This window comes from Chlamydotis macqueenii, chromosome 2 (assembly GCF_036417535.1).
Source record: "Chlamydotis macqueenii isolate bChlMac1 chromosome 2, bChlMac1.mat, whole genome shotgun sequence".
Lineage (NCBI taxonomy): Eukaryota > Metazoa > Chordata > Aves > Otidiformes > Otididae > Chlamydotis > Chlamydotis macqueenii.
This window is the reverse complement of record NC_141557.1, coordinates 74489645-74517144: the sequence shown is the minus strand read 5'-3', so window position 1 is coordinate 74517144 and position 27500 is coordinate 74489645. Positions and strand designations below refer to the sequence as shown.

Sequence of the window (27500 nt, the reverse complement as noted above, 5' to 3'; positions counted from 1 at the left end):
CATAGATAAAATACATTAAGAATGGGTAGATACCTGGCACCAACATCTTTGGGGAAATGCTTTCATTTTAAGGAAAGTAACAGAACAGAATTAAAATGTGACAACAGTTGTGGGAAAACATAGCATTCACTGTCTGAATAGATCTGCACAACAACTTTCACTGCAACTGGCAATTTTACCTTTCCTGCACATCAGCAGAAGGGTAACAAGATGAACCTTTGCTGGTCTCATCCTAGTAATTTTGGAGAAATTCTTACGTTACACTTGAGCAGGATGAGCACCCCTCTTTGCCTGCCTGTCCTTATAGTTGTTCACCCTCTCCCTGGGACACCTGCTGTTTATCTTCTGATGCAAACTTTTGTCACTTGGGGACTAAATTAATTTGCCAGGTTGAGGCTGCCCTACATGAGAATACCTGGAAAACTTTAGTTCCAAGTTTGAACATCCCTTCACATAAACCACTGTCTTGAGTGAAATAGAACTATCTGGAAAAAAATGGAATATTCTCCCTCTGGATCTAGAACTGTTGTCATCTTTAGAACTAAGCAGACTTTCTAAAAGATCTAGAAACATTGGTATTCCCGTAACAGGTCATCCAGATATGCACAGAGTGCTTGAATTGCAACACGTGGCCGACTGCTGCCTAGGCATCCAGCAGAAAGGAGCAGCTTTGGAAGAGCTAGCACCCTTCTAGCCTGTCAGTTTGCCAAGTTGGTCTTGGAGAGGAACAAAGCAATATTGACAAAAGAGATGTGCAAACATGAAGCCACAGTGTTTATTTGGAATTCTGCCATGGGAGCAGCATGTGTGTGGCTGGAGGACTGCCTGTGTCTGTGGATGGGCTATGCACAGCAGATGGCATTGGTGACTACAGTGCTAATTGCAGCTCCGAATGAATGAGATGTCGTGCTGTGAGAAGCGTAGCTTCCTGGATCCGGAAGGTGGAATTTTACCATCGTCTCAAAACAGTTTGTAGACTTCTTTCCAGGCTGCAATAAATGAAATAACTTCCTCCAAAATGCCTGCTGGTGCGATGTCATTTGAGCAGAGTTTTCTGTGAGGGTAGAGTAAAGTAGTTAAGCTAGCTGTCTGGTTGTATACACCTACTGGTTGTCAGCATGTTTACTAGTACAAAAACATTCACTAATACTCTTAAAACATTGTTCCAGTGTATCTCTAGATGCCCTAAACAAATTCAGTCAGGCCCTAAAGAATAAGGATGCTCATCTTAAGGGTCTCATGTGGTATCATGTGATCAGAGCACAGGTCATATAATCAAGTACCTGAGTCACAGTCCTGTTATGATGCCTCTTCAAGCTTTCTAAATAATAGATAGCCCTTGGAGAAGGATAGGAAGAAGATGGATGATGCCCATTCTCATGGAATGAGACAGAGGAAGAAGACAGATGGTTTGATGCTGAGTAGCTTAGTTGAGGTGGTGACGAAGAACTCCTTAAAGGCTGCTCAAATTAGTTTTTTCATGTTGTGATAGGACGAGGAGTAATGGTTTCAAAATAGAGAGAGGTAGATTTAGATTGGATATTAGGAAAAAAATTTTTACAATGAGGGTTGTAGAACACTGGAACAGGTTGCCCAGAGAGGTGGTGGAAGCCCCATCCCTGCAAATGTTCAAGGCCAGGTTGGATGAGGCTCTGAGGAACCTGATCTAGTCGGGGATGTCCCTGCTCCTTGCAGGGGGGTTGGACTAGATGACCTTTGAAGGTCCCTTCCAACCCTAACCATTCTATGATTCTATGTGTGATGTAGTTCAGTATGGAAACTTCCTTTTTCTGCCTACTTTGAATGTATTGTGGTGATTCAGTGCATAAGCATTCAAGAAGATTCGTAAGCTACAAGGTGCAATTTCTTGACTTCTATTTTCCTTGTTTGCTGGAGGTGTTGGCTTAGCCCAGGCAAAAGCCAGGTGACAGGTGAACCTGCAAATATGAAGCATGAATACTATTCCAAATAGATGCATGGCGATGTTCATCTGTAATTCTTAATAGCATTAAAAGCACAACTAGTGTACTTCATTTCAGGAACTGCTCATGTGTATGTATATCTGATAATCTTCTCCTGAGAGGCTTAGCATGTTGTTCAAAGAAAAGGGCCATTTTGAGTCGCCCACATTTACAGAAACGAGAGCCTCTTGCTCTTTGCTGTTATGTTTGCATTTGGTGTTTAACAAAACCAAGAGTTCTCTTCCTGTACCTGCTATGGAAATTTTAAGTGTTTCTTAAAAAAGATGGGATGTTGCCATTTTTAAGTGCCAGTGATGTTTGCAATAGAAACTAGATATTATTTTCTTCACATTTGCCTTTTTGCAAAAACTGCTGTGCTTGTTCAGTTAAAGTGTACCCTCACATCCCTTGGCAATTAAATTAAAGAATTTATAAATTTTAAATGAGTAACACTGTGATACTGTGTTGTTTGGCTTTGGTAGGCTGTTATTAACGCAATCAGGAATAAATGTAACAGAACAGTTCGCAAAGTGAGTGAGACAGGGAGGTTTCCGTACTATTTCCTGGAGTTCCTAGGGCACAAAGCGATTCAAACAAACTGCTAAGAAACTTTGAGATTAGATGAAATTACTATGAATACAGACAAAAATGACTAAAATTTGTCCTGTGTACTCAGTCTCTCCGCAGCTTGTAAAGCCAGTTAAATTTAACTAGTTTCAGGTTTTGTGGAACAGCAAATGAAAGAAGTTAAAGGAAGAAATATTTGTGACAAACGCTTTAAAGTAATTTGATTTGATGCTTCTTAAAGGCTTCTTTTTGAAACTTTTAAATAGTTCTTCTGTTTTCAGAGGTCTGTGCAAAACCGCATAATTCATTGGAACAAAACTGATGTGGAAATATTTAAACTGTACAGTTGCTTTACCTTAATATAGCTCTGTCCTAATCTTTATTAGGAAGCTGTTCATGAAAGCCTGCTAGCTGAAAGAATTCTTTTGATAACTGCCCTTGAAGATGATGCAAGAAGTTGTTGCTAACTCAAACTGCAGGTGATTTTTAATACTGTATGAATTGAAGGAACAGATATTTTGCTGGTGGTTTTGTTGTAGTAGTCTCTTCTAAATCCTGTTCCTGACAGATAGGATAAGCAAATGTGATTGCTCGCTTTCCCTTTCTAGTTCCCCTTAGACAAGAACCTTGGCGGTTAATGAAACTGGGTGGTTTCTTTCAAAGCTGACAAGGGAAAGCTGTGAAGTTGGGTACACAAGGCATTGTATGGTATCTGTAAATATAAGGATGACCTTCTGCAACCTTCTCTGAAAAAACATTGCATCCTTTTGCAGTCTATCGCCGAGATAATTCTTATCCTGCCTGGCTTCTCGCCATCAGGAAGCTCTGTCCATGTGGCACCAGAGCGCTTGATTAGCAAGAGTGGCCACGTGGAACAGAGGTATCATGTCGAATGTCCAAATTCAATCATTCTATACTTAAATGTTTTGAACATGAGTGCACTTATTATATAGTTAAGCATCTTCACTAACTGTTGTCATTGCTTACAGAGGAAGGTAGGCACTGTGTGAATTAATAGTTCTGATCATTCAATCCCATTTTACCACACAGTCCATGAATGTAATTTATTTACAATTGTACTGTAGAACATAATGTGTATTTTTAAAAAAGACAATAACTCTTAAAATGTCAAAAATACTTTTGAAGCCTGTTTACTCTTGCCCTACAAAATCCTACAAACTATGAAGCATCTTCTGGGCATAACAACTCCATCTTTTGCCACACATTTTTATAGTCAGTGTTATCTTTGGAAAAACTGGTTAAAAGCATTGTATTCAAATCTTTGTAGACTGTGTCTTTGACTTTGCTAAGTGTTTCTCTAGATTTGTTTTGAAGGCATATGAAGAATTTGTCATCTTAAGATGCCTATGATTTTTGTTTGTGGCTTTTTTTTTAATGAATTGAGGTGTAGCTTTATGTATTTAGCACTCAAAATGCTTAACGTGCCCCTGTTACAGGGAAGAGGGGCATGTGTGTAGAGTGAATATTAGGGAACAACTCCTAAGAGCTCTCCTGTTACATTTCTCTCCTGTTGCTGTTTCTTCAGTTTTTCCTGAAGAAAAGATGATACAAATAACCAGGTAAAGTCAGTCATTTAAAATGTAACATTTTGGTCCAAATATTGATATTCTTTTACAAGAGTTTAGCTGTGGGATTTCCATGGGGTTTTTCTTGTTTGTGTGTTTGAAATTTCAATTGGATATTTCCTTTTCTATTCCATTGCAAAAGTATCAGGAAGTTTATTGCTGTGATAGGGTTTTGGTTTGTTGTTTTTTTTTTTTTTTTTTTTAATTCTTATTGTATCCCATCCTTGTGTAAAGAGAAATCTGAGCTGCCCGGAGCTCTGGAGGATGATCACACTTAGACTTGCTGGTTTCTTGGCTGGTCTGAATATTTACAACTATGTGGATAGCATTGGGGGCCACCTTTTAAAGACTTCTGTTACTGAAAATTGGGAAGTGTGAGAACATTGAAATTAAAAGGTGGGAATCGTACAAACAAGCAGAGTTCCTGAAAAATCTATTTGTGCTTCAGTGGATGTCAGATCTGTAAAAACTGGGCTTCTGCCATGCTGACTGGGAGAGGTGATACCTAAGAGAGTAGTGATCAGTTGCAACACAAGCTGTCTTTTCCTAGGACTTCAAATGTCTGGGAAATACAGTGGTTGCTCCCATGACTTGCAGACCATGTAATTGCAGGATCAGTGCTTTTCCTCCACCCAACTAAATGTTGCAAGATGGGAGCTATTAAAGTTCCGAAACACCAATCAAGCATTCCTGACTGCATTTTCAAATTTCTAACCATGCAAACATTTAAGAGAAGAAAAATTGTCTTAATATACATTGCTTCTTTACTTCAACTGGAACATGCTTTTTTATGGCTTTATGTTTCTCTGTAAATAAATCATATTTCAGACTAAATTGCTATGCCCATTTGTAAATCTGAGTACCGAAGAATTAATTAAAAACCTTTTTCCCTGTCTGCACTCATTTACCTCCTCTTCTTTAGGCTTTGGTTTCATGCAAAGAAGATAACAAGTGTGATGTTTATTTTGATTTCTCTCAAATAACTGACCTTGCACTCTGGTAGAAAACAATGTCTTGGGCTAAACTTAAAGTAACAAATTCAGGCAGTAAGTAGCAGTGTGAGGCTGTTTCTACAATGGTGAAAGCAGCTTTAACCTCAGCAGCTGTGGTAGACTGCTGCAGCAAAAACATATAGCTCTGGGAGTGAGATAGGTCCGTTACTTCTGGTAGGACATGTGTTCAGCTGTGCTCATGAGTTCAGGTGGCCTCCTCAGTTACAGTAATAGCCAGGTTACTGCTTTTGCTTTGGTTTTCCTCTGTAGGATGTTAAAGGTGAAGATGGCGTGTTGAGATTTCATCTCTTCCTCCTGATGTCAGTTCACAGAATTACTCATCTGTGTTAAACATAAGACACTATTTCTTCCAAAACCATTTCTGAGCATTATAGTTTGTTACTGTGACAACTCTGAACTTTCAAATTTTGAGGTCAAAATTACTCTTTGGAGAACACGTCCTGCAACTTAGGACTAAGTTTTCTGGTTTCCTTGCTCTGTCAACTGGGTTCTGCATGTTTGGGTCTCCACTGGGTGGTGTTTGGGGTCAGTTTGCATTTGTGGCAGATTGAGGAGTTACCCCCTGAGCTGTGGCAGCGTTAATCACCTAATGCGGCTGATGGGTTAGTCTGGGTACTCGAGTCTGGGCATGTCCAAAAATGCTCATAGCTGCTGCTGATTGGAGCTGCCGTTACTCTTTTGGAAAGGTGAAAGACCGTCTGATACCAGTAGCTTTCTGAAAGCAGGAGGAAATAGAGATGGGCAAAACAATCATCTTGTGGGTTTTAAAACTGTTACGGATTTCCCATTAAAAACATCATAAGTAGAGGTTTTAATTTTCTTGTGGACTGTTGTTCATATGATTTACATTTACATGTTTATAGACACGTTCCTCCCATCCCTGTGGTTTCAGTAGCAAGAGAAAAATACAGCTATGTTTCTTTTGAATTCAGAGTTCATAACTACTTTGTTTTATAGTAGTATACTGCAGACATTCATATTTGAGGAAAAAAAAATGTAATGTATTATGGCTTATAACATGCATTCAGAAAAATCTTGTTCTTTAAAATCCTCAGAAGGCTCTCTGCTGATATTTCTCCTCTTTACAAAAATAGTTCTTTGGCCACATCTGAAAACGAGTAGTTATTTTGAGTGTCTGAATGTTTGAGAACACAGCCTGAGCGCATGCTCCTATGTTTAGGGGCATGATTCTAGATTTTTTTTTTTTTTTTTTTTTTTCCCCTCCCTAAAAAGCTCACTGAGAAATTTGTGGTAAGTGTGTTTGGAAATAACACATTAAGTGTCTCAGGTTCCTGCAGTCAGGAAAACACCTTTAGTGTACTCAGTCTGATGGTGTAAATTGTTTTTGGCAAGCTGAGATGCTGGGATTTTTTTTGTGTGCTAGATACAAGCTGTTTGATTATTATGGAATATCATATGTGTTTTAGACTGAAGATTTTCTATTTTTAAACAACAACACCTTAAAAAACAAAAAGTAGCATTGCACTGACATACCTTACTGTCGTTGGCTTAATTTAAGCCGAAACTCAAAACTGGTTACCTCTCCTAATGAGAGAGCAGATTTGAATTACACAAGTTTATTCTGTTCATGTTGACTTTAGAGTGGTGCAGAGGTTTGTTCTTTAGATGGGAGTATCCATACTGAGGTTCACAGTAGAATAGCTATAAATATTGATGAGATGAATAATGTTGTGTTGGATAAAGATAACTGGGGGGAGGAAGGAAGAAAAACTTGTTGCTATTGTCCGTAACTGCAGTTGCAGCTCTTAATGTAACTTAATAGTTTACCAGTGGAATAGTGTGTGAGGTCAGATGGATCTCAGACTAGGAAATAACAGGGTGATTCACTTTTCCAAAATAACTGTGCTTTTCTTTTACTTTTAAACAACTCTTAATTGGAAAAGAACAGACTAGCAACAACAAAAACGTTCTAATTACATTAATGCTAACTTTTCCTCCTGCTTAATTTTTTGTTGTACTGCAGTAAATGCATTACAAAACCCATTCAATTAAGTGGAGAATATTTTAAAACAAAGGTTTTTTTAACATTCCTTGCCTTTTGACTTTTTCTTTTGACCACGGGAACAAAAGGACACTTGTTTTCCTATTCTTACATGGCCAGAATACAAATCAAAATAGCAAAATAACTACTGCATTTGGAGGGTGGCAGCTTTAATAAATCAGTTAAATACTTCAGAGTTCATAATTCTTCCTTTTTTTCAGTGTGGAGAATTTTTTGTCGACACTTTAATGCTTTACCTCGAGTATTGCCTTGAAGACTTGAGACAAAGTGCAGCACTGTTCTGTTTATACTAGCTGCAAAAAGAAATTACTTATTTCCTCCATAAATCACTGGAAATTATTATAAGTATGCATTTTTCAGCAAAAATAACATTACACTGTATTGCTTTCTTCGATTTATTTTTTTTCAGGAAGGCTGTTTTGGAGTGCTACAAACAAATGAATAGTTGTTATTATGGACTGTTATTAAAATAATTTAGATATTGCTTTAGAGTAGTGTGTGTTCCCTGCTCTAAAGGATCTGTCACCATAGTCCAGCTTAATAAGTCACTGGTATAGTATTAGCTTATAGCTATGCAAAAGTTTAAAATTTGATGAAGCAACAATTTATTGTGCAAGACTACTAGTGACACTAGTTCTGCATATTTTAATGGCAGTATAAATTACTCATTCGAACAAGGCTAAATGAAAATGGTGACAGTGCACTGTTGGTGATGTTGCTGCAGAAGAATCCCTTTAAGAAATAAAAACCATGTCCTATGGCTGGATGTGTGCCTCTTCTCTCCATATACCATCCCCCAAACAGATTAATTGAACCTACCAAAACTTAACTTCAGCAGAGCACAGCTATAGTTTGCACTTCAAAAGGAATTTAGATCTTCTATGGGTGACCTTGATAATTGACACCGTCTATAGTGCAAACTTCCATGAACTCATCTTTGTAGTGTTATTCCTGAGGGCATGGCACTAGCCTTACTCAATTCTGAATTTTGTAAGTATAGCCAACTTTAGTCTTTCATGTGATATGTGAAAAATTATGGCACTTTTTTGCAAAGGAAGTCTGAAAACTTGGTATTTGTGACACACAGAAGTACAGAGCAGAACTATGAGCATGTAGCAAATGGGCAGGTATTTTATCATACATCACCATTGTAGAAATATCAAAACACCAACACCTCCTCAAACAGTGCATCTGACAGTGGATGTGTTGTGTCTGTATGTTCTCGGGCTTTGTTGCTAATCCATTTGTAAATGAGCAGGCACGAGGAATATGGGAGATGGCACAGTAGTCAGACTCTCCTCCTTATGCTTTGTCAGATAAGTGGTGCTTCTCGACTGACTGTGTCTCTTGTGGCTGGGAGTCAGGTTTGGGAGTCTGGTTCCTATTAGCTTCGTTATTTCAGAAAGTAGAGAGCTGGGCTGCTGGTGGATAGTTTCTTTAGGGGTCTTGTAGCAAGATTTCTCACAATCTTTTTTTTCATGGCTTTGGGGTTTCCTAACATTGCCCGTTTGTAGGGAACGTAATTTTTACCACTGTACTGCGGGTATGTTTCTTCTCAAATATTTATGCTATCCCTTTGCAATGGGAGCCATTTCTCATCTGTGTTACAGTCATAATACACTTGCATCACTTGTGTTAGTTTTTTAATTCATTTTCCCACCTTCTGAAAAAGCACTCCATCAATTTCTCCTGGGGTTCTACGAACAGTAGTAAAAAGAACCCTATTCCTCCTCCGCTTAATCTGTTTCCCTTGTTTCTTCACCCATGTAGTACCTTTTTTCACTTCTTTTTGTTAGCAGAGAGGAGCTGTGGGGAAGAGGGAGTTTCCTTCTCTAGATTACAAATGCTCAGGTAGGATGGAATCTAGTTTTTGAATCCAGGAGTTGTGCAAAAGGGTACTGGAACTGGCCGTATAAAAGGAAGAAGATGAAGATGTCTTGCATTCGGGACTGCTTTTACAGCATTCTCTGAATGTGTCAATATAAATCCAAAATTAGTCCATTGCAAGTGAAGTTTCCCTATGTAGAATAGTGCAGAATAAAGGAGATTTGGACTGTGAAACAAGCTGTTTAATTCTACTTGTTTTCAATTTTCTATATAAATTGTCCTATTCTTTGCTTGTGGATCGAGTCACATTTGATACTTTTTAAAATTCTAGATCTTTGTGGCAAAGCACCGTTGAACTCAATTTTTTTACTCTATTGGAAAAGGTTTTCTTTGACAGTGTGTCAAAGCTTATTGAAGTTCTTGACAGTAACTACTATATTAAATATAAAATATTGCATCCTAAAGTTGTTTCACTCTAGTTTATGTGACTGTTTTCTTTTGTCTGGGAATTCTACAGACATGTTGTAAAGCAGCTGCAGTTGGAAACCTGCTGCTGTGTCTTGGAAGCCAGCTGCAGTATCATTCTTTGTATGTGCTTTCAAACTACTATTTGGCTGAAGACAGCGTAGTGATTCTTCAAGTCTAATATGTCAGCGTGTGCTGATGAGGAGCTGTTTTAACTGAGGTGGTTTACTTAATCAGTCTTGTTAAACTGTTTTGACCATTCAAGCTGGTCTGGCATATCCGTGCAGAGCCAGGTCTCACTGCAGTCCTACTTAAAGGCGGTTTGCAGGCTGTTTCTTTTAAGACTGATGTTTTGGCAATAGACAAAGGGACCTAATTCTGGCTTCTGAGGTTTTTCTTATTTGTTGTAAACTGAGTAGCAATAGCTGGATACTTTACATTAGCAAAAGCAAGCTCTCAAATGTGGCAACACTTATAAAGTAGAGCAGCATATTGCCCAGTGTAGGGTACACAGTAACCAAGCACTCTAATCAGTAAAGACAGTGGTTTTTTCACCTTGCTTTTTTGGGAAGTAGGGTACCTATAGCTGCTCCAATGATCAGACTGGGCTCTGGACATACTAGTGCCTTACTGGTTGCATGTGCTCACTGCCACCTAAGCTGGTATTGTTTTTTTTTCAGTATTAAGGAGGACATGATTTAGATCAATAGTCTTGGTGTAAAACACTCAGTGAAATAGGATCAAGGTGACTATAAGCATTTCTTACAAAGGGAAGACCATGCCCCTCAATCTCCAACTTCATGGATTGGACCAAGTTGTGCACTTCATGCTAGTCCATTCCTACTTCGATGCAAACCAGGAATGGATATGGTTGGCAGCATGTGGCTCCAGTAAAGCAAAATCTGCTAACCCTAACAAAAAATGAGATTTGTGGCTAAACCGCTAGTTCTTCTAATATTCCTTTCCTGGTTTAGTGATTTCTGAATTTTGAAAGCCCTGTTTATAGTATAAATGGAAATCAGTAGCTTAGATAATACAATTTGTATGCATAATGCAGTCTGCAATGGGTAAAGGTTTAAATCACTTAATAGAGCTTGAATAGTATTAGTTAATCCTAGCGAAAGATGGAAATTCTACTGTCCTTACAAGCTGCAAACTCTTTGACAGTTTGATCGCTGTTCTGATTGCTTTTCACATTGACAGCTGCTGTACTGAAAAGAAAAGGAAGGGAAACGTAAAACCTGGGGGCCGTGTGTGATACGGTATCACAGTGCAGGACAGCATGAATCTGCATTGTGTGCGATTACCAGACAGTAAATCAGCTGTGCTGTGCTAAAGCCAGAAACCAGTAGCTTTCACACTTGCTGCCTGTTTCCCACTCATTGTCAAGCCCTGCCCTATCACTTGATAGACCTGGAAAGGAAGCGCAGAGGAAGTGAGTGCCACGGCTGGCTCAAAATGTTCCAGGGCAACTGGAAAGTTTGAGCAATGACCTGGGTGAGAAGAACAAGACCTTATTGACAGAGTTCAATCCTAGTCAAGTCTGTTTCCCATCAACTTCCTAAGTAATCACAGACTTTCTTTTTTCATATCCTTTGCACTCTCTGGGTTTCCTAATTTCACCTCCTTTTTATTTTATATACTTATTTATTTTAATGGACTGAGCAACCAAGGAGAACTTGGAAGTTTTCTTCCCTGTGATCCAGCTGTACTAAATCCTGGAGGAATTACTAATTGAAAAGATCCCAGCTACATTAAAGGTGTGATTGTCATCCTCCCTTTGCCGCCATGTTTCTCCAGAGTTTCCATTGCATATTCTTTGAATTTCTCCTTTCAACAGTGTTTTGTTCTTTTCATTTGATGTACAGAAATATGTACTGTTCCAGTGATGCCATAGCACATATGGTTTGTCATGTTCCAGATCAAGCAGTGTCACAGACTGATGGCTTTTGGATTGTGGCACTGTGTGAAGGCACACATGTACATGTAGTTGGACAATACGTAAGCTGAGACTTTCTTGGTTTCAAGCTCTTCTAGACTGTGTAAGACTATGAAACATACTATAAAGTCACTTATATTTTCTAATACTGTAGTTTTAAACATACAGCAACATGCCCCTTGTAGACTGCACTGTGTCATTTTGCATAGACTTATGATTTTGTCATCAATGTAGTAAGCAGTCTCCATTGCAGTCCTGCTGCTCTAGGGCCTCCTAGTGCATCTCAAATTTCTTACTTCAGTATGTTATTCTCCTTAGGCTGTCTATGAGACAAGAAAAGTTCATTTAATCTGAAGTGAGAGAGGTTTTTCTCTGGAGAAGCATGCTTTTAAAAAGAGGACCAGAGATATCTGTGTAGTTTTGCACTTAAATGTGTCTGGCCATGATCACGGCAATCCACATAACACAGTTTAAGCATGTAAGAATAGGTGGTATCTCATGTTTTTCTGGTCTTTCTGTAGCAAGTCAATTGACTGGTGAAATATTCTTGCAAATTAAAGAAACGATCCGTTCAAAAAGTCAGTGAAAAGATGCAGTTTCTTTTGGGCATGGGTAATATTCACTGAATTGGTTAGTGACCAGTCTTTTGGAGGGGTAAACTTTATTGGTTTTATGATGGTGCATACACATTTATAAGGATGATATGAGTTACTGTATTTACTAATCCTGGCAATAGTGATGCCAGGAAAATATTCTTATTGCAGGAAAACATGCACTAGCATGTGTTTCGAAGTATTTGCTTTTTGGGAGTCGAATAATTTAAGTATGACAAGGATTTAAAAGGAAGAATAAAAAGAAAAAAAACAGTAAAACCACCTAAACTCTCTAACCTCGGTGATATTTTAAAAAAAAAAAGGGAAAATGTTTTGTATTCTGTACTATAAATATAGGGTGTGCTAGGAATGTTTTTGAAAACTCAGTTGGTCAGGTAGGCAGAATTATTCCTGCCTTCAGAAGGCCTGGGGAAGGAGCGTGTGTGGAAGGGAGATGCAAGCGTGACACAGTGCTACAGAAGCACGCTGATCTGCAGAGTATGCAAAGCTTCCACCAATTTTTCTAGGATGTTTTTTCCTTCCTTGTCTCTGAAATACTTCAAATTCAATAACTGTGGTTAGGATATTTTGGAAAGATGTCCCCAGGCACTTTATAATGGAACTTGGGATGAGATTCAAGAGACTGGGGTTCTCAACTAGCATTTGTAAGCAAGTTATCTTGAAATATACTGCTTCTTAATCTAAAATTAACCAAAATGAGTCTCTAGTATTTTTAGGTCAGTGTATAAATCTGGAGAAATCAAAGTATATGCTTGTTACCCGGTCAGCTCACTGCAAATTTTTTTTTCTTTTCTTGGAAGAACCTTAACCAGTCCAAATCTCTCAGGCCCATTCACTGTGTTTTTAACATTTTTTTCCTATATCTTACTCTTCCCAGGATGGATCGTACTTGGCTGAGTTCCTGCTGGAAAAAGGCTATGAGGTGAGTGACTTGGTGACCGACTGTGGGCTGATGGAGTCATTTGGATGCTGCAGCTCTGGCTTCCTCTGCTTCTGTCCTCCTCTGTGTATGTTTTCCACTCCAGCCCTAGATAACAAATCAAAATTCCGGAGAGGAATGTGCAGCATGGCCTGTAATCATGCCAGCTTATTGTACTATTTATCATCTAATGTCCACTGGTGGATTCCCCGTTCTCCTCAGGGTATAGCTGCTTTGCATGTTTCCCGCCAACTCAGATAAGCAGCGACCTGTGTGAGCCAAAACTGTGAGGAATTAGAGAATAATTTATGATGCAATGTACCACATAAAGGAATAAGAATCTCTTGTTTGTTCTCCCCCCTCTCCCGCCTCCACACTAAAGGCCCTTTTTCTTTGGCACTTATACTTCAGCAATGAAAACCTTATATTTTGCATTCTGTGTTTAAAAAAAAAAAAAAAAAAAAAAAAAAAACAAACCCCAAAAATATACTTTGGTAGTGTCACTTTCTACCCCTTCTCTTAGATTAATTATATTCTTGCTTAGCACATGACTTTCATTTACATTTTCCTTAAAATAAAGGGAGTCTGATTCCTTTATTCCTGCTGCATAATTTTCCCTGGCAAAATAATGGCTTTTTGTGCCCCAGCAAAGTAACAATCATATTATTATGGTATAATTTGATGGTTTTGAACTGTTGTAGAGATACACGTGAGAATGTTTGCCTTCTCAGTCATGAAAGATGTTTCCAAAATTTATGATAATAGAAGGAAAGGGGTGGTCAAATTAATCTCCCCAGATTGTGGTATTTTCTCAATTTTTAGTAAAAGCTGATGCTCATTCTAATATTAATAATTGTTACTTCTGTTGTAATAGAGCTTCGTAGCTTAGTGAGAAGTCTTTTTTTCAGCCAGTGTGTGCTTTCCGTGCTTTTGCATGTGGTTAATCTTGCTTGATTTTCCATCATTTTTTCCTGCTTTGATCTGCTTATTGGTGTTGATTTTTCAGTGTTGTAAACTGCTTATTTTTGTTATTTCTCCATTCCATTTGGGGAAGAGAGATATCATTGTGGTTGCTTCTGCTGCTTTAAAGGCAAAAGCATGTGATCTTTCCTAGCCCACAATGAAAGTGGGAACTGTTAACTGCAACTAAAATTAAGTATAACCTTTTCCACAACAGAAAAGTTACAACAATTGGGTAGAGGATTTTTTTCTTCTGTTCCTCAACTCTCCATCTGTTTGTTGGAATTCTGTCCTGTGTTCCCAATTAGACCTCTGTCCCTGAATAACTGAAGACAAGAATACATGTGATAACTGATTGCCTCCCTAACTAAGGTGGTTTGTTTAAAATTTCAATCTATTTAAAGATCAAGCCCTATTGAGAAAAATCCACTGATCTTACATTCTTAACTAGATTAACCAGTTTGCACGCATTTTGGCTTGTCACAAAGTTTGCATTTCACCTGTCCCATGCAGACAAAGGTACCTTTCATCAGTTGTTTTTTTACGGTAATATTGCTGTCATGGATTAAGTATTTGGCAGGTTTTCTTTCTCTTGTGTGTGCATACCAGAAAAAGGAGTGGGAGAAAAAAGAAAAGGGGAAAAAAAAAAAAAAAGAGCTGGGTTTGCATGTTTTTTTGTTATCGCTGGATGCAACAGGCTCTGGTTTTGTTTGTCTGCTGAAACTTTTCGAAGTCCTTGAGTGATTGCATTTAGCACATCTCATTGGTCAAATGTTGGTATCACAGTCATTTAGCTGACACAAAGCTCTTGCAAGCGAAGTCTTTCATCAGGCTTTGAGCTGGCACAATTTGACTTATTGGTCAACTGTTTACGTGAACTTGAATTTCAGCATGACTTCATTCAGAGATGACTGAGAGCTCAAGTCTCTCATCAGAACTTTAAGCCAAAATATTTAATTTTGCTAGAAGAGTTGTAGAGCACTCCAGTTACTTTCACTTAGAATAATTTGATGCTTTAAAACTATGAAGTCTAGTTTTTACTCAGCAAAATAGATGTTCATTTGAGTACTCAAAATATTTCCAGCATCAGGGCCATGAAGATGATCAGAGGGCTGGAGCACCTCTCCTATGAGGACAGGCTGAGAGAGTTGGGGCTGTTCAGCCTGGAGAAGAGAAGGCTCCAGGGAGACCTTGTAGGGGCCTTCCAGTACCTAAAGGGGACTTTTGAGAAAGACAGGGAGAAACATTTTAGCAGGGCCTGTTGCAATAGGACAAGGGGTAATGGTTTTAAAATAGGAGGTAGACTCAGAATGAATATAAGGAAACATTTTTTGCCCAGAGCGGTGGTAGATGCCCCATCCCTGGAAACGTTCGGACAACATCCGATTACCTGTTTGAGCGATGATGATGATGAACACTTTCCTCTTAACACTTTCCTTTTGTATTTTCCTTGTTCAATCCCCAGGTGCACGGCATTGTTCGTCGGTCTAGTTCTTTTAATACAGGCCGGATTGAACATCTCTATAAGAACCCTCAGGCTCACATTGAAGGAAGTAAGTCTTTGTTTTTACGTTCAAGGGTTGGGGTTTTTTTAAGTCTGTGGTGTCTTTGCTGGAGAAAGGTCCCTGAGAGCAGGAAGGGAATCCCAGTTTCCTTTACCAAAATGTTACTAATAAGTAGTTATTTTTAAGTTGTGCTTCACTTAGGATTGGTTTTTACAATAAAAACCTTGATAGCTAAGCTTCCCATTGCTTTGCTTAAATTAGCTAGCTACTTTATCTTAGAAAGAAAAGTGATGATTTTTCTCTGATGTGACACAAAGTATAGATACTCCTGTGTGTGTGAGTTGCCAAGAGGAGAAAATATGAGAGGGGCCTAGGAAGGCACTTTCTGTTGTGAAGAAGTGGTGACACAGTTCACACATAGCTAGGCACTAGCAATTAGAAAATATCTGGGCCTACAAAAAAACTGTGTGAGGTTGAAAACACTGAGATACTAGAATAGTAAAATGAGTTCTCTTGAGGCCGTTTTCTTAAGCACTCCACTTCTGTTTCCTCTTGTGCTTCTTAATGCCTCATGGAGATGAAGGTTTGGGGACAGCCTGCATGACAGCATCAATAAGACATGATCAATTCTTACTGATGACAGGAAGAATGAATCTTTGGACCTTCTGAATTTCTGCACCCAAGGAAATTATTACTTTTCCTGAAGGACATTTACTCTTGGAAATTTACTGACAATTTACTGTATTCTCTGTTACCGACAATAATTTGGAAAGCTGAAATTACCTTTAGTGTACACTTTGCAGAAATTGAGTATCTTTCTTTAAAGAAGGCTAACTTGTCACGTAATAAGAAGAAGCTCAGATGTTGGATGACTCAAGTTCAGCACAATGATTGAGCATTTTAACAAATGTAGTTTTCTACACTATGCATATTTTGTAGAGTTGTACAGACTGATACTGTCCTAAATAGTCCAATTTAAGGTATCATTAACACTAAATATCTCCATGCTGTAAATAAATCTCGTGTCTTTTGAAGCCTGCTTCCCACTGTGGTTAAACAGAGCCTAATTTTATCAAATTGTGATGTATAATGCAACTTCTAGATTTCAGTTGATCTTTGCATGTCATTAAAAAATATGTTTAATTTCTGGCATGACTTTAGTGGTATCTGGTGTGAATAGTCACTATTAACTGCATGTATCTGATTGAGCAAGAGGTAAAATGGAATAAAATATCTTCATGAGGAATACTGAAACCTATGCTTCCGTCAAGGACAATTTAAGAATTGTTTCTCATTACTTACATTCATGGCTCACATGGTGAAATGAACCAAAAGAAATCAAACAGAAACTTGGACATTGTGAGGACTGTCTTGTGAATATGAAAAGTGATTTGAGAAGACATTGTAGATCATGATAAATATGTATATGAGCATTTAAAGAAAGGGATGGAAGAAAGCAAAAAGAAAGCAGACCTTAAATGTTTTTCCCCACTTCTTATCTCATTTTCCTTTAACTGAGGAATGCAGCCATACGAATGGAAGGAGGAGGAGGAATTGGACTTGGAATCTCAGGAAAGGCTGCTCCATGGAAACTGTTTGGAAACAATGGGTTTCCAGGCATTACTGGAGGAAGCAAAGAAGCAATAGTGGTTGATGTGAGCAAACTCTAATTTTGTCTTCACCCTGTGTGTTCTTCCCATGAGGAATTAATTACACATTGCAAGATGATGATCTTCATAGGCAGTAAACCTCTTAACGCACACACACAAAAAAAAAAGTAGGGAAAACAAGGTGTTTCCTGAAGTGAGCCATCCAACTACTGCTTACTAAGGAGGTTTTTAGATTGGATAGTATTACTAAAACTCAAAAGTTTTGGCATTTGATCTGTGTTTATAGATCTCTGCACCAAATAAATATCATTTCTAGTAATTTTTTCCACTTAGCTTATTACTCTTGAAATACCCCTTTTTCGCGGGTCAGAAAATGAACAAAGCCTTATGCCCTCTCCCCTTCAAAGAAGCCATTTGGGCAAGAAGCTTTGAAGATTTGATGATAGACCAAAACGAGCATTCCCCCTTGAGATCTTTAAATTAAAGGTAGTTGTGGGAGGGTATCTCTTGATGCTCGGCTCAGCCCAGCTGGCAGCTTACCCTCCCCTGGGAAACTCAGACTGCTCTCTGGCCTGGAGATGGCAGTAGAACTGGATGTCTTCGGTGTAGGAAGAGGGAGCCTGGCTGTGGTACCTCTTTCCTACTCAGCTGCTGCTTAGGCTGGAGAGGAACCAGTTGCTCTTTCAGACCCTAAGGCTTCTACAGAGCTGCTCCTGCTTCCTAGGTTTCCTCTTGTGACAGTGTCCTCTGCTCCATCCTCTCTGTAAGGCTGGCTCAGCTGGCAGGGAGATTTTGTTTAACTTGCAGCCAAGGAAAACAGAGGAAGAAGAGGGCCTCCTGTTGCCTAGGGGAAGCTTTCTTTTCTGGTACAGAAAGGGTAGTGCATTTGGGTTCTTCCCTGCTCCACCAGCCCACAGAGTTGTCCTGAAAAACATGGTAACTGCCATCAGAGAATTAGTTAGGTGGTGCTTGCTCTTGGTCTCCATTTAGTGTTTCAAGAAAAATGTAGCAGTTATTAGGGTGGTCTGGACACCAACAGTTTTGAGGATTGCAGATTAACACCAATATCCAAATAGTTTTATCCTATAATCATTTGGGATCTTGTGCCGGCTGTGGCCCACAGGAAGAACTGGTTTCCTGTATTGAATTTCATTTGGGAAGCAAGACAGTTGTATTCCATACAAGTGGAAACATGGTGGTGTTCCAGTACTGCCTGTATAGAACTGATGGCAGGAATGAAAGCAGCCCACACCATGGATAATTGATGTGCGTGCACAAAAAGGGTCATAACCTGCTTGCCAGCCCTTATATTTAATCACAATTATCTTTCTTTTAAAAAAATAAGTTGGATTACCATTCCTTTACCTGTTAGCCACAGCTTCAACTGGGTCTTGAAGTCTCTTCAGAACTTTCCTTTTAAAGCAATGGGAATGTAAAAGCAGATTTCAAGAATATATGGTGACCTGTTGGGCTGTATCACTTTATCAATCTGAAAAGCCTCAAGAACCTATTAAATAGGAATGTGCTGAAAAGCTGGACATCTGAGAACTGCATGATCTGTTACTTCCTTGCTGCCTTAAACTGTTATAAAAAAAAAAAAAAAAAAACAAAAACCACTAAAAACAAAAAACCAAAAGAACTTAAATAAAAACAAAGTTCACGTATCTCTACAGTATTTTTTTAAAAAAAGTACTAGGGTTCATATTGTAGTCCTTTGTAATAAACCTTTTATTTCTTGGTTTCAGGATTACAAAAAAAGAAAGGTTGATTATATCGGTAAAGGAGAGAGCCCCAAAAAAGTAGTGACAGTTGTCAAATGAGAATGCTGAACTGTACTGAAATAGGAATTTCTTCTTTCCTGGAGACAGGGCAATGTAAACATAAGTTTATTAAGGTCAAAAGCATCAAATGAAAATCTACATAAATATAGCAAGTAAAGATAAACAGCTAATTTATCAACAGTTATAACAAGATTTTTCTTTTTGTTGAATAGGTAAATGAATAGCAGTGAGGCGGTGTGATTTATTTATTTATTTATTTATTTTTTAAGTCAGAGGAAAATTAGACCTATTTTACCAGAATGACTTTTACTTCTGGAATAACTTCTTGACAGATCAGAGTCTGAAACCAAGAGCAAACTGAGAAGCCATTTCAACCGGCTCTTTTAGTTTTGACAGGAGCTGGTTTCATGCTCTTACCTACTGTTTCACACATAAATTAGAAAGTAACTTAGGAAAGGATAAATGACAACTGTGTGACTGACTTATCTAACCACGTTTGAGATTTTGGTATGTAATATCATAAAGTATGTTTCACTGACAGTTACAATATTTTCTGAAATTCCTTTCCAGTGTGTATCTATATTTTTAAGTGGAAAAACAATATTAATAAATGCAGTGGGTTGTACTGTAATGTTACTTAAGTATTCGTCTTGCAGGTAGCTTAGGCATTTTTGTTGTGTTGTGAAATCATGTGCAGTGAGGAACTTAAACATGTTTAACAGTTGGGGAAGAAGGAAGAAGCTATTAATGCATGCCTAAGTTATTAAAATCCTTTGTGAGTGGAAGATTGGAAGCCTAAACTAAGATACTGGAGGTTTTTGTGGCTAAAATCCTGTACATGACACTGATCTAATTTGTACAGTCTGTGTTAATGAAGTATAACCTCTTAAATTATATAAATGTTGCTAAGTAAATTAGATTACTGGAAAGAGAATCTGAAATGATATTCTTTACTCCTGCAGGGGAATATATTTTGTGCTTACAGCAAGGAAAAAAACCAAGCAAAACCTTGTTCAGTCAGTGATCTCTTAACTTTTTCCAATAAATGTTTACTTGGATTTTAGACTTGGAATAGGATTTGGACCAAGAATACTATATTGTTCTGGGACTAAAGTGTATTAACTCTGTGTTCTTAAACTCTGAAGACATGAAGCTGCACTATGGTGATCTCACGGACAGCACTTGCCTGGTGAAGATCATTAATGAAGTCAAACCCTCTGAGATATACAACCTGGGAGCTCAGAGCCATGTCAAGGTGAGTAGCTTCTGGCACTGAGAATTGCAAATACACGTTGGTAGTGGTATACTGCTTTGCTTATTTTAGATTGCAGTATTTCTAGCCATTTTAACAACTATTAACTCAGGTAAACACTGCCTTAACTCAAGGTGGTTGTATTTGCTGCAGTGCTGAATTACTGCACAAGTCTTACTACTGAATATATTTTAAAATGTCAGAATAAACGAGGTTAAGTTGTCATTATCAACAAAATCCACAGGTTTAAAAATCTGATTTTTCTACCGTGTGAAACAACTTTTGCTGTAGAGTTTACTACTGATCTCTCTTAGTGGAAGTGTTACGCAGTGTTGTTAGGCCAAGCAGGGCTTAGAACCACATTATTCCATTTGCATTAAAATCAGTGTGTGCCTGAATGTGTCACTGGTAGAAAAGCTTTGCTTATACCAGTTTTTCTTTGCAAGATTGACTTACTAATAGAGATAACAGCTTTGCTGCTACTTGCAGTATAACATTTCTCAATTTTTGCTTGGAAAAATCAAGTTATAGAAATTGAAACAAAAAGGACTTGTTGAAGATGAGTAACTTGATCCTAGCAAGTACTGCTGCATTGTGAGAAAAGAAAATGCATAGTAGAGAGGATAATTTTAATTTGTGTTTTACATATGTTTAAGCTGCATTGCTGTATGTATTTGGTTTGCGTGGCAAGGTTTTTGGTAGCAGGGGAGCTGCAGGGGTGGCTTCTGTGAGAAGCTGCTAGAAGCTTCTCCCATGTCCGATAAAGCCAATGCCAGCCGGCTCCAAGATGAACCCACCACTGGCCAAGGCCAAGCCCATCAGCGACAGTGGTAGCACCTCTGGGATTTAAGAAGGGAGGAGAAAAAAAAGCCTATGCAAGAGAACTGCAGCTGGAGAGAGGAGTGAGAATACATGAGGAGCAGCCCTGCAGACACCCAGGTCAGTGAAGAAGGTGATGGGGGGAGCTGCTCCAGGTGCTGGCGTAGAGATTCCCCTGCAGCCTGTGGTGAAGACCATGGTGAGGCCAGCTGTCCCCCTGCGGCCCATGGAGGCCCACAGAGGAGCAGAGATCCACCTGCAGTCCATGGAGAACCCCACGCCAGAGCAGGTGGATGTATCCGAAGGAGGCTGTGACCCATGGAGGGCCTGCGCTGAAGCAGGCTCCTGGCAGGACCTCTGGTCCTGTGGAGAGAGGAGCTTGCACTGGAGCAGATTTGCTGACAGAACTTGTGACCCTGTGGGAAACCCACACTGGAGCAGTCTGTTCCTGAAGGACTGCACCTCATGGAAGGGACCCGTGCTGGAGCAGTTTGTGGAGGACTGTCTCCCATGGAATGTCCCTTTGGTCAGTTGGGGGCGGGGGAAGAGCGTGAGGAGTCCTCCCTCTGAGGAGGAAGGAGCAGCAGAGGCAAGGTGTCATGAACTGACAGAAATCCCCATTTTCCATCTCCCTGCACTGCTCAGGGGGAGGAGGTAGAGAATTCTGGAGTGAAGTTGAGCCTGGGAGGAAGGGGAGGTGTGTGGCGAAAGTGTTTTAAGAATTGGTTTTATTTCTCTTTATCCTACTCTGACTTGATTGGTAATAAATTAATTTTCCCCAGGCCAGATCTGTTTTGCCCGTGAAGGTAATTGCTAAGTGATCTCTCTGTCTTTATCTTGACCCACGAGCCTTTTATTATATTTTCCTCTCCTTGGTCCAACTGAGAAGGGGGAGCAATTGAGCAGCTTTGGTGGCCACCTGGCATCTAGCCCAGGTCAACGCACCACAGTGTATCATGGAAAAGCTCAGTTTACTAGCAGGCAACTGCTATTTACTTGCAAAAACCTCATTCATAAATCACTTTGCTATTACAAACTGAAACTGATGGCCAGGTAGCAAATTGTCATTAAAATAAATTGTGTCCCGTCCTTATTGTGTACAATATGAAAGTATGCTTAAGTGGTAATATTCCCTGGTGTCTCTTGAAGCGAGAACTGAAGGAGCATTTAAGCCTCATGGAAAATCAGTTTGCCTTTATTTTGTGAGTTAGCCTTCCTTCAAAAATCAGCGTGTTGTTCCTGTGACTCTGTAAGCCTTGAAACCCAGCAAGACGAAATCATGTTGAAAAACTGCAGTTATGACAAGACAAACAGCAGAATATAAAGATGAAACAAGAATAATTTTGCTTTAAAATTGCTTGGTTGATTGAATTATCCCATTTGCTCTGTGCTAAACGTAAGTCTAGTTGGGTATTGCAGTTTAACCCCAGCCAGCAACTAAGCACCACACAGCTGCTCACGCACTCTCCTCTGGTGGGATCGGGGAGAGAACAGGAAGGGTAGAAGTGAGAAAACTCACAGGTTGAGATAAAGACAGGTTAATAGGTAAAGCAAAAGTAGTGCATGCAGCAAGGCAAAACAAGGAATCCATTCCCTACTTCCTGTCATCCGGCAGGTGTTCAGCCATCTCCGGGAAATCAGGGCACCACCAGGTGTAATGGTTAGCTGCGGAAGACAAATGCCATAACTCTGAACGTGTGTGTGTGGGTGTGTATCCCTTCCTTCATCTTACCCCAGCTTTATATGCTGAGCCTGATGTCATATGGTATGGAATGTCCCTTTGGTCAGTTGGGGTCAGTTGTCCCAGCTGTGTCCCCTCCCAGCTTCTTGTGCACCCCCAGCCTGCTCGCTGGTGGGGTGGTGTGAGAGGCAGAAAAGGCCTTGACTCTGTGTGAGCACTGCTCAGCAGTAACTAAAATGTCCCTGTGTTATCAACATTGTTTCCAGCACAAATCCAAAACATAGCCCCCTGCAGGCTACTATGAAGCAAATTAACTCTATCCCAACCAAAACCGGAACACTGAATCACAAAATCGTAGAATATACCAAGTTGGTCCAACCTTTCTCGGCAAAAGCACAGCCTAGGCAAGGTGGCCCAGCACCTTGTCCAGCTGAAATCTTAAAAGTGTCCAATATTGTGGAATCCACTGCTTCCCTGGGGGTATTATTCCAATGGCTGGTTGTTCTCATTGTAAGAAATTTTCCTCTTGTGTCCAATTGGAATCTCCCCAGGAGTAACTTAGACCCATTACCCCTCATCTTTTCCATATGAGTCCTTGTAGAAAGGGAGTCTCCATCTTCTTTGCAGCCACCCTTTAAATACTAGAACATGGTGATAGGGTCTCCCCTAAGCCTCCTCTTCTCAAGGCTGAACAAACCCAGTTCTCTCAGCCTTTCCTCATGTGGCAGGCTTCCCTTGGTCATCTTTGTGGCACTTTCCAGCATGTCCACATATTTTTTACATAGCAGAGATCAAAATTGAGCACAGTATTCCAGGTGTGGCCTGACAAGTGCTGAGTAGAGCTGGTATAATGACTTCTTTGTCTCTGCTGGTGGATGCCTTTGTTGATGCAACACAGCATCTTGTTGGCTTTCTTTGCTGCAGCAGCACACTGTTCACTCATATTGAGCTTATTGTCCACCAGGACCCACAGGTCCCTTTCCACAGAGTTGCTCCTCAGCCAGCTGGATCCCAGCCTGTTCTGCACTCCTTGATTATATTTTCCCAGGTGCAAGACCTTACACTTGTCCTTGTTGAAGAGAATGAGGTTTTTGTTAGCCCAGTCTTTCTGCAGGGTGGCTCTCCCTTCTGAAGTGTCCACCTCCCCACTCAGTTTGGTATCATCAGCAAACTTCATCAGGGTGCACTTGGGTTTATTAGCTCAGGTACAGCAGTATAAGAACAAGATTGCATGAGTCCAAGGGCAGCTTTGGACAAAAAGTAGCTTAACTGCTGCTTTGCAGAGTGAAACCTGAGCCAGCAAACCTTGCTGTGAGAGCTTGTAGTCCACAACTAGGTGTTCCAGCATTTATTTTCTTGAACTAATGTACTGGATAACAATCTCTATGGAAATTACTTGTATCTTGTAGGTGGTGTTAGCATGGTACTAACATTCTAGTCCCAAACTATTTCCATGTGGCTGCTGCAGCTGCCAACAGCTCAATCACAGCACTGGGAGGGCATGAAGGAGGGATGGTGGTGATGCTGGTATAGATTCTTGCATGATACTGCCATGGGCTCAGATAAAGTTTATCCCTCAACTATCTCACTACATGAACGTTTTGAGCCAATGCAGATCTGGCACAAGGTCTTGACTTTTGCAGATCTAATGTACCTCGGAACACAATGAGGGGAAACATCAATGACTAGCCTGAATGCAGCATGCCAATACTTAAGCAATGTTAGAAGTCCTACTGGAGGTCTAGATGGACTCCTTCAGGGTGTGCTTATTATGCTTCCTAGTATTTCCAGTAATACTTCTGTTGCAATAGAGGAGAGAACCTAGGCACCCCAAGTCTGTTCACTGAGATGACTGGGGAACTTGACTATGGTATTGATAGAACTTGAATGCAGTCCAACAGTGCTTACCATTTTAAAACTATTTCTAATGTTAGAAGAAGGAGTAGAACCTGGCCACCTGTTAGCAGTAAATGTCTTCACCGGAGACCTGAACAGCTCTTACCATTAAACTTTGGTTATGTAAACTTACTGTTTTTGTCTGTGTGCATTATGTTTGGGGAAGGAGGGAAAAGAACTTTTAATCTTAGCTGGCTTCACATTCTGGTGACTTTGAACCAGTGACGTCTTCAGTATTTTTTGGTTATGTTTGTGTTGGCTTGCGTTTCTGCAGAATGAAGTTTTGTATCACTCTCACTTCCAGTTAGTTTATGTGAGCCATGCTGAAATGAAGGAAAATAAAATAATAGGAAGTTGGTCTGGTTTCCTGTAAGAAACCAATGAAGATGAAATTGGTTCTTGGAATGAACCCACAGTAGTCTGGGAAATACTGTCAGAGAAGACTTTTTCTGAATCATAAATAGTGAGGACTATGACTCATAAAGTAGGTCACTGAGAGGCTGATCTGGTCTTGTACGTGGGAGAAAGTGAGAGAAGACTGAAACTTGCTTCTTATGAAAAACAGTAAACTTAATGGAATGATATCATCAGTAGGAACAAATTATCCAGTGTGCATTCCTGTCTGTTTTGGTGAGAAATGTGGATTAGCTCTCAGCACTGTAGCTTCTCCATTGGATGTTCAGAAAACAGTAGCACATTCACTTCACAGTCGCTAAGTAAACAGTTCAGCCCCATTTTCTCTATCCAGTCTTTATGTGTCCTGCTGCTTTGGAAATCCAGTGTGCTGACCATGATTTGTTTTCATTTAATTGGGTTTTATGGGAAGGATTGTTTACAGTATATTGATTCTAAATAGTAATCTATTATTGTGTATAGGTAGCATGCAGATGGCTTAATCTAAATTCTGTTATCCATAAATGTGTACTCATATCCTTCTGTCTGTTGAATGTCTTGAAAATCAATTATCCAAGTGCTAGGTTGGCTAAAATCAAATCAATTTCTCTTCTTGTACAGTGTTTTAGTAGATGCACACACATAGATATGAGCTTGTAACTATTTTTTTTTTTCTGAAAGACAAGTGATCTCATCAGTGTTTGTGCTATAAGATTTTTTGGTTTGAGTTGTGTTGAACTTTGAACTGGTAAAGCTGGTAAATATTCTTTAACAAATTTCTGAGGCAAAAAGGCAGTGTAACCTTAGTAGAAGATCTCTTGCTTGCAGCACCTGAAACTTGTTGCAATGAGCATTTAGATGTAGGACTGAAGAAATGGCTCTAGTTTTCTGGCTGTTGCTGTGCTAGTAGTCAGGTATTAAATAGCCTGGTCCAATTTGGCTGTAGTGCAGATAGACACAATTGCTCAGTTTACTACTTTAAATTCTATTGGTAGCAGAAGGTTATTTTGCTTGTTTACTGTTGGCATTTGTTGCCAGGAATTTTATAGCAAATGTGTTTTGTGTGATACAAAGATAATATGTTGACTTTTCTGTGATAGCTGCTCCTTAGATATGCAACATGTACTTATTATTGAAGAGTAAAACCTTACTTGTGTGTTACTACAATTTAAAAAGCCAGTAAAAATTCAGTTTGGTTTTTTTTTCCTGCATGATGCATACAGGCGTTTTTGTTCTTTAGGGGATATTAAGCTTCTACTTAGTTTAAAGTCCTTTTAGATATATGGTTACTTAAAGTCACACAGGAATTAATTTTAAGAGGCAAACCCTACTACTGTTAGCTGAAAGGTGAAATCTAAAAATCAGGGGGCTTTTAGCATATAACCGCTCAACTTGAGTAAGGATCTCTTTACATGTGTCTATTGAATTAAGCTTATCTCTAGCTCTTCCATTTTTTCCTTCTATATTTTTTGCTCTCCAAAGAGAAGGCCCTCAGTCTTGGAAGACATTTATTCTCCTTTTTTCCCATGCTGGCAAAATTAAAGAACTGATTCATTTCTGACTATTTTGTGTTTTTATCTACATCAAATATTGACCCCTAATTGCTTTGAACCAGACATGTTATGAACTACTAATTTATTTCAACCCCACGCCTTTTAATGTGACTGTGTCTGTTTTCATGCTGCGTGGAGGGTGAAGTGGCAGCAGGGAAGACAAACAAACACAAAACTAGCAGCAAGGTCTTCAGAGCCCTTGGAGGAAAACTTCAACTTATGTGGTAACCTGTGCTCACTCGTGTTTCTGCTGCATCCTGAGGTTATAGCTTTCATGGTGGTAAAGTGGGATTGCTGCAGGAAGGGGAAACTTAAAGTACACAAGCGAAAATATACATCATATAATTTTACAGAATCACAGAATGGTTGAAGGCTGGAAGGGACCTCTGGAGACTATCTAGTCTGATGCCCTTCCTCAAAGCAGAGTCAGCTAGAGCAGGTTGCAAAGGACCTTGTCCAGTCAAGTTTTAAGTAGGATGGAGACTCCACAACCTCCCTGAGCACCTGTGCAGTTCCATCACCCTCACAGTAAAAATACAACACCCACCACCACAAACTTTTTCATATTTTTAAGTGGCATTTCCTATATTTCAATTTTTGCCCATTGCCTCACCTCCTGTTGCTGGATACAACTGAGAAGTTTCAGTCATCTTTACTCTTCTTGCCACCCATCAGGTATTTTTGTACTCATCAGTCAGATCCCACTCTGAGCCTTCTTCAGGCTAAACAAACTCAGCTCTCTCAGCCTCTCCTCATATGACAAATGCTCTAATCCTTCAGTCCTTTGTGACTTTGTGGGTTCGTTATGTCTGTACTGGGAGCCCAGTACAGTGGTCTTAGCACTGTAGAGGCAAAAGATTACTTCCCTTGACCATCTGGAGACACTTATCCTAATGCAGCTGAAGATGCTGTTGGCCTTCTTTGCTGGCTCATGGTTAACTTGGTGTCCAGAAGGACGCCTAAGCCCTTTTCTGCCAAATATCTTCCCAGCTGGTCAGCATGGGGTACTGGTGCATGGGGTCATTCCTTTGAAGCTGCAGAACTTTGCACTTCCATTTGTTGAACTTCATGAAAATCCCTTCTGCCCATTTCTCCAGCCTCTCTAGGTCCCTCTGAATGACAGTATACCGATCTGG

At 39.6% G+C, this 27500-nt stretch overlaps 1 protein-coding gene across 4 annotated transcripts in view; it reads left to right on the top strand.

The window, feature by feature from the left end:
* Positions 1-27500, top strand: part of GMDS (GDP-mannose 4,6-dehydratase) — a 431792-nt gene that overhangs the window by 57618 nt on the left and 346674 nt on the right. For all 4 annotated transcript variants that reach the window (XM_086740292.1, XM_086740289.1, XM_086740290.1 and 1 more), the window contains 3 exons: positions 12873-12917; positions 15340-15427; positions 19916-20025. In XM_086740292.1, the coding sequence (XP_086596418.1) occupies positions 12873-12917; positions 15340-15427; positions 19916-20025 (243 nt within the window). The remainder of the gene's footprint in view (positions 1-12872; positions 12918-15339; positions 15428-19915; positions 20026-27500) is intronic.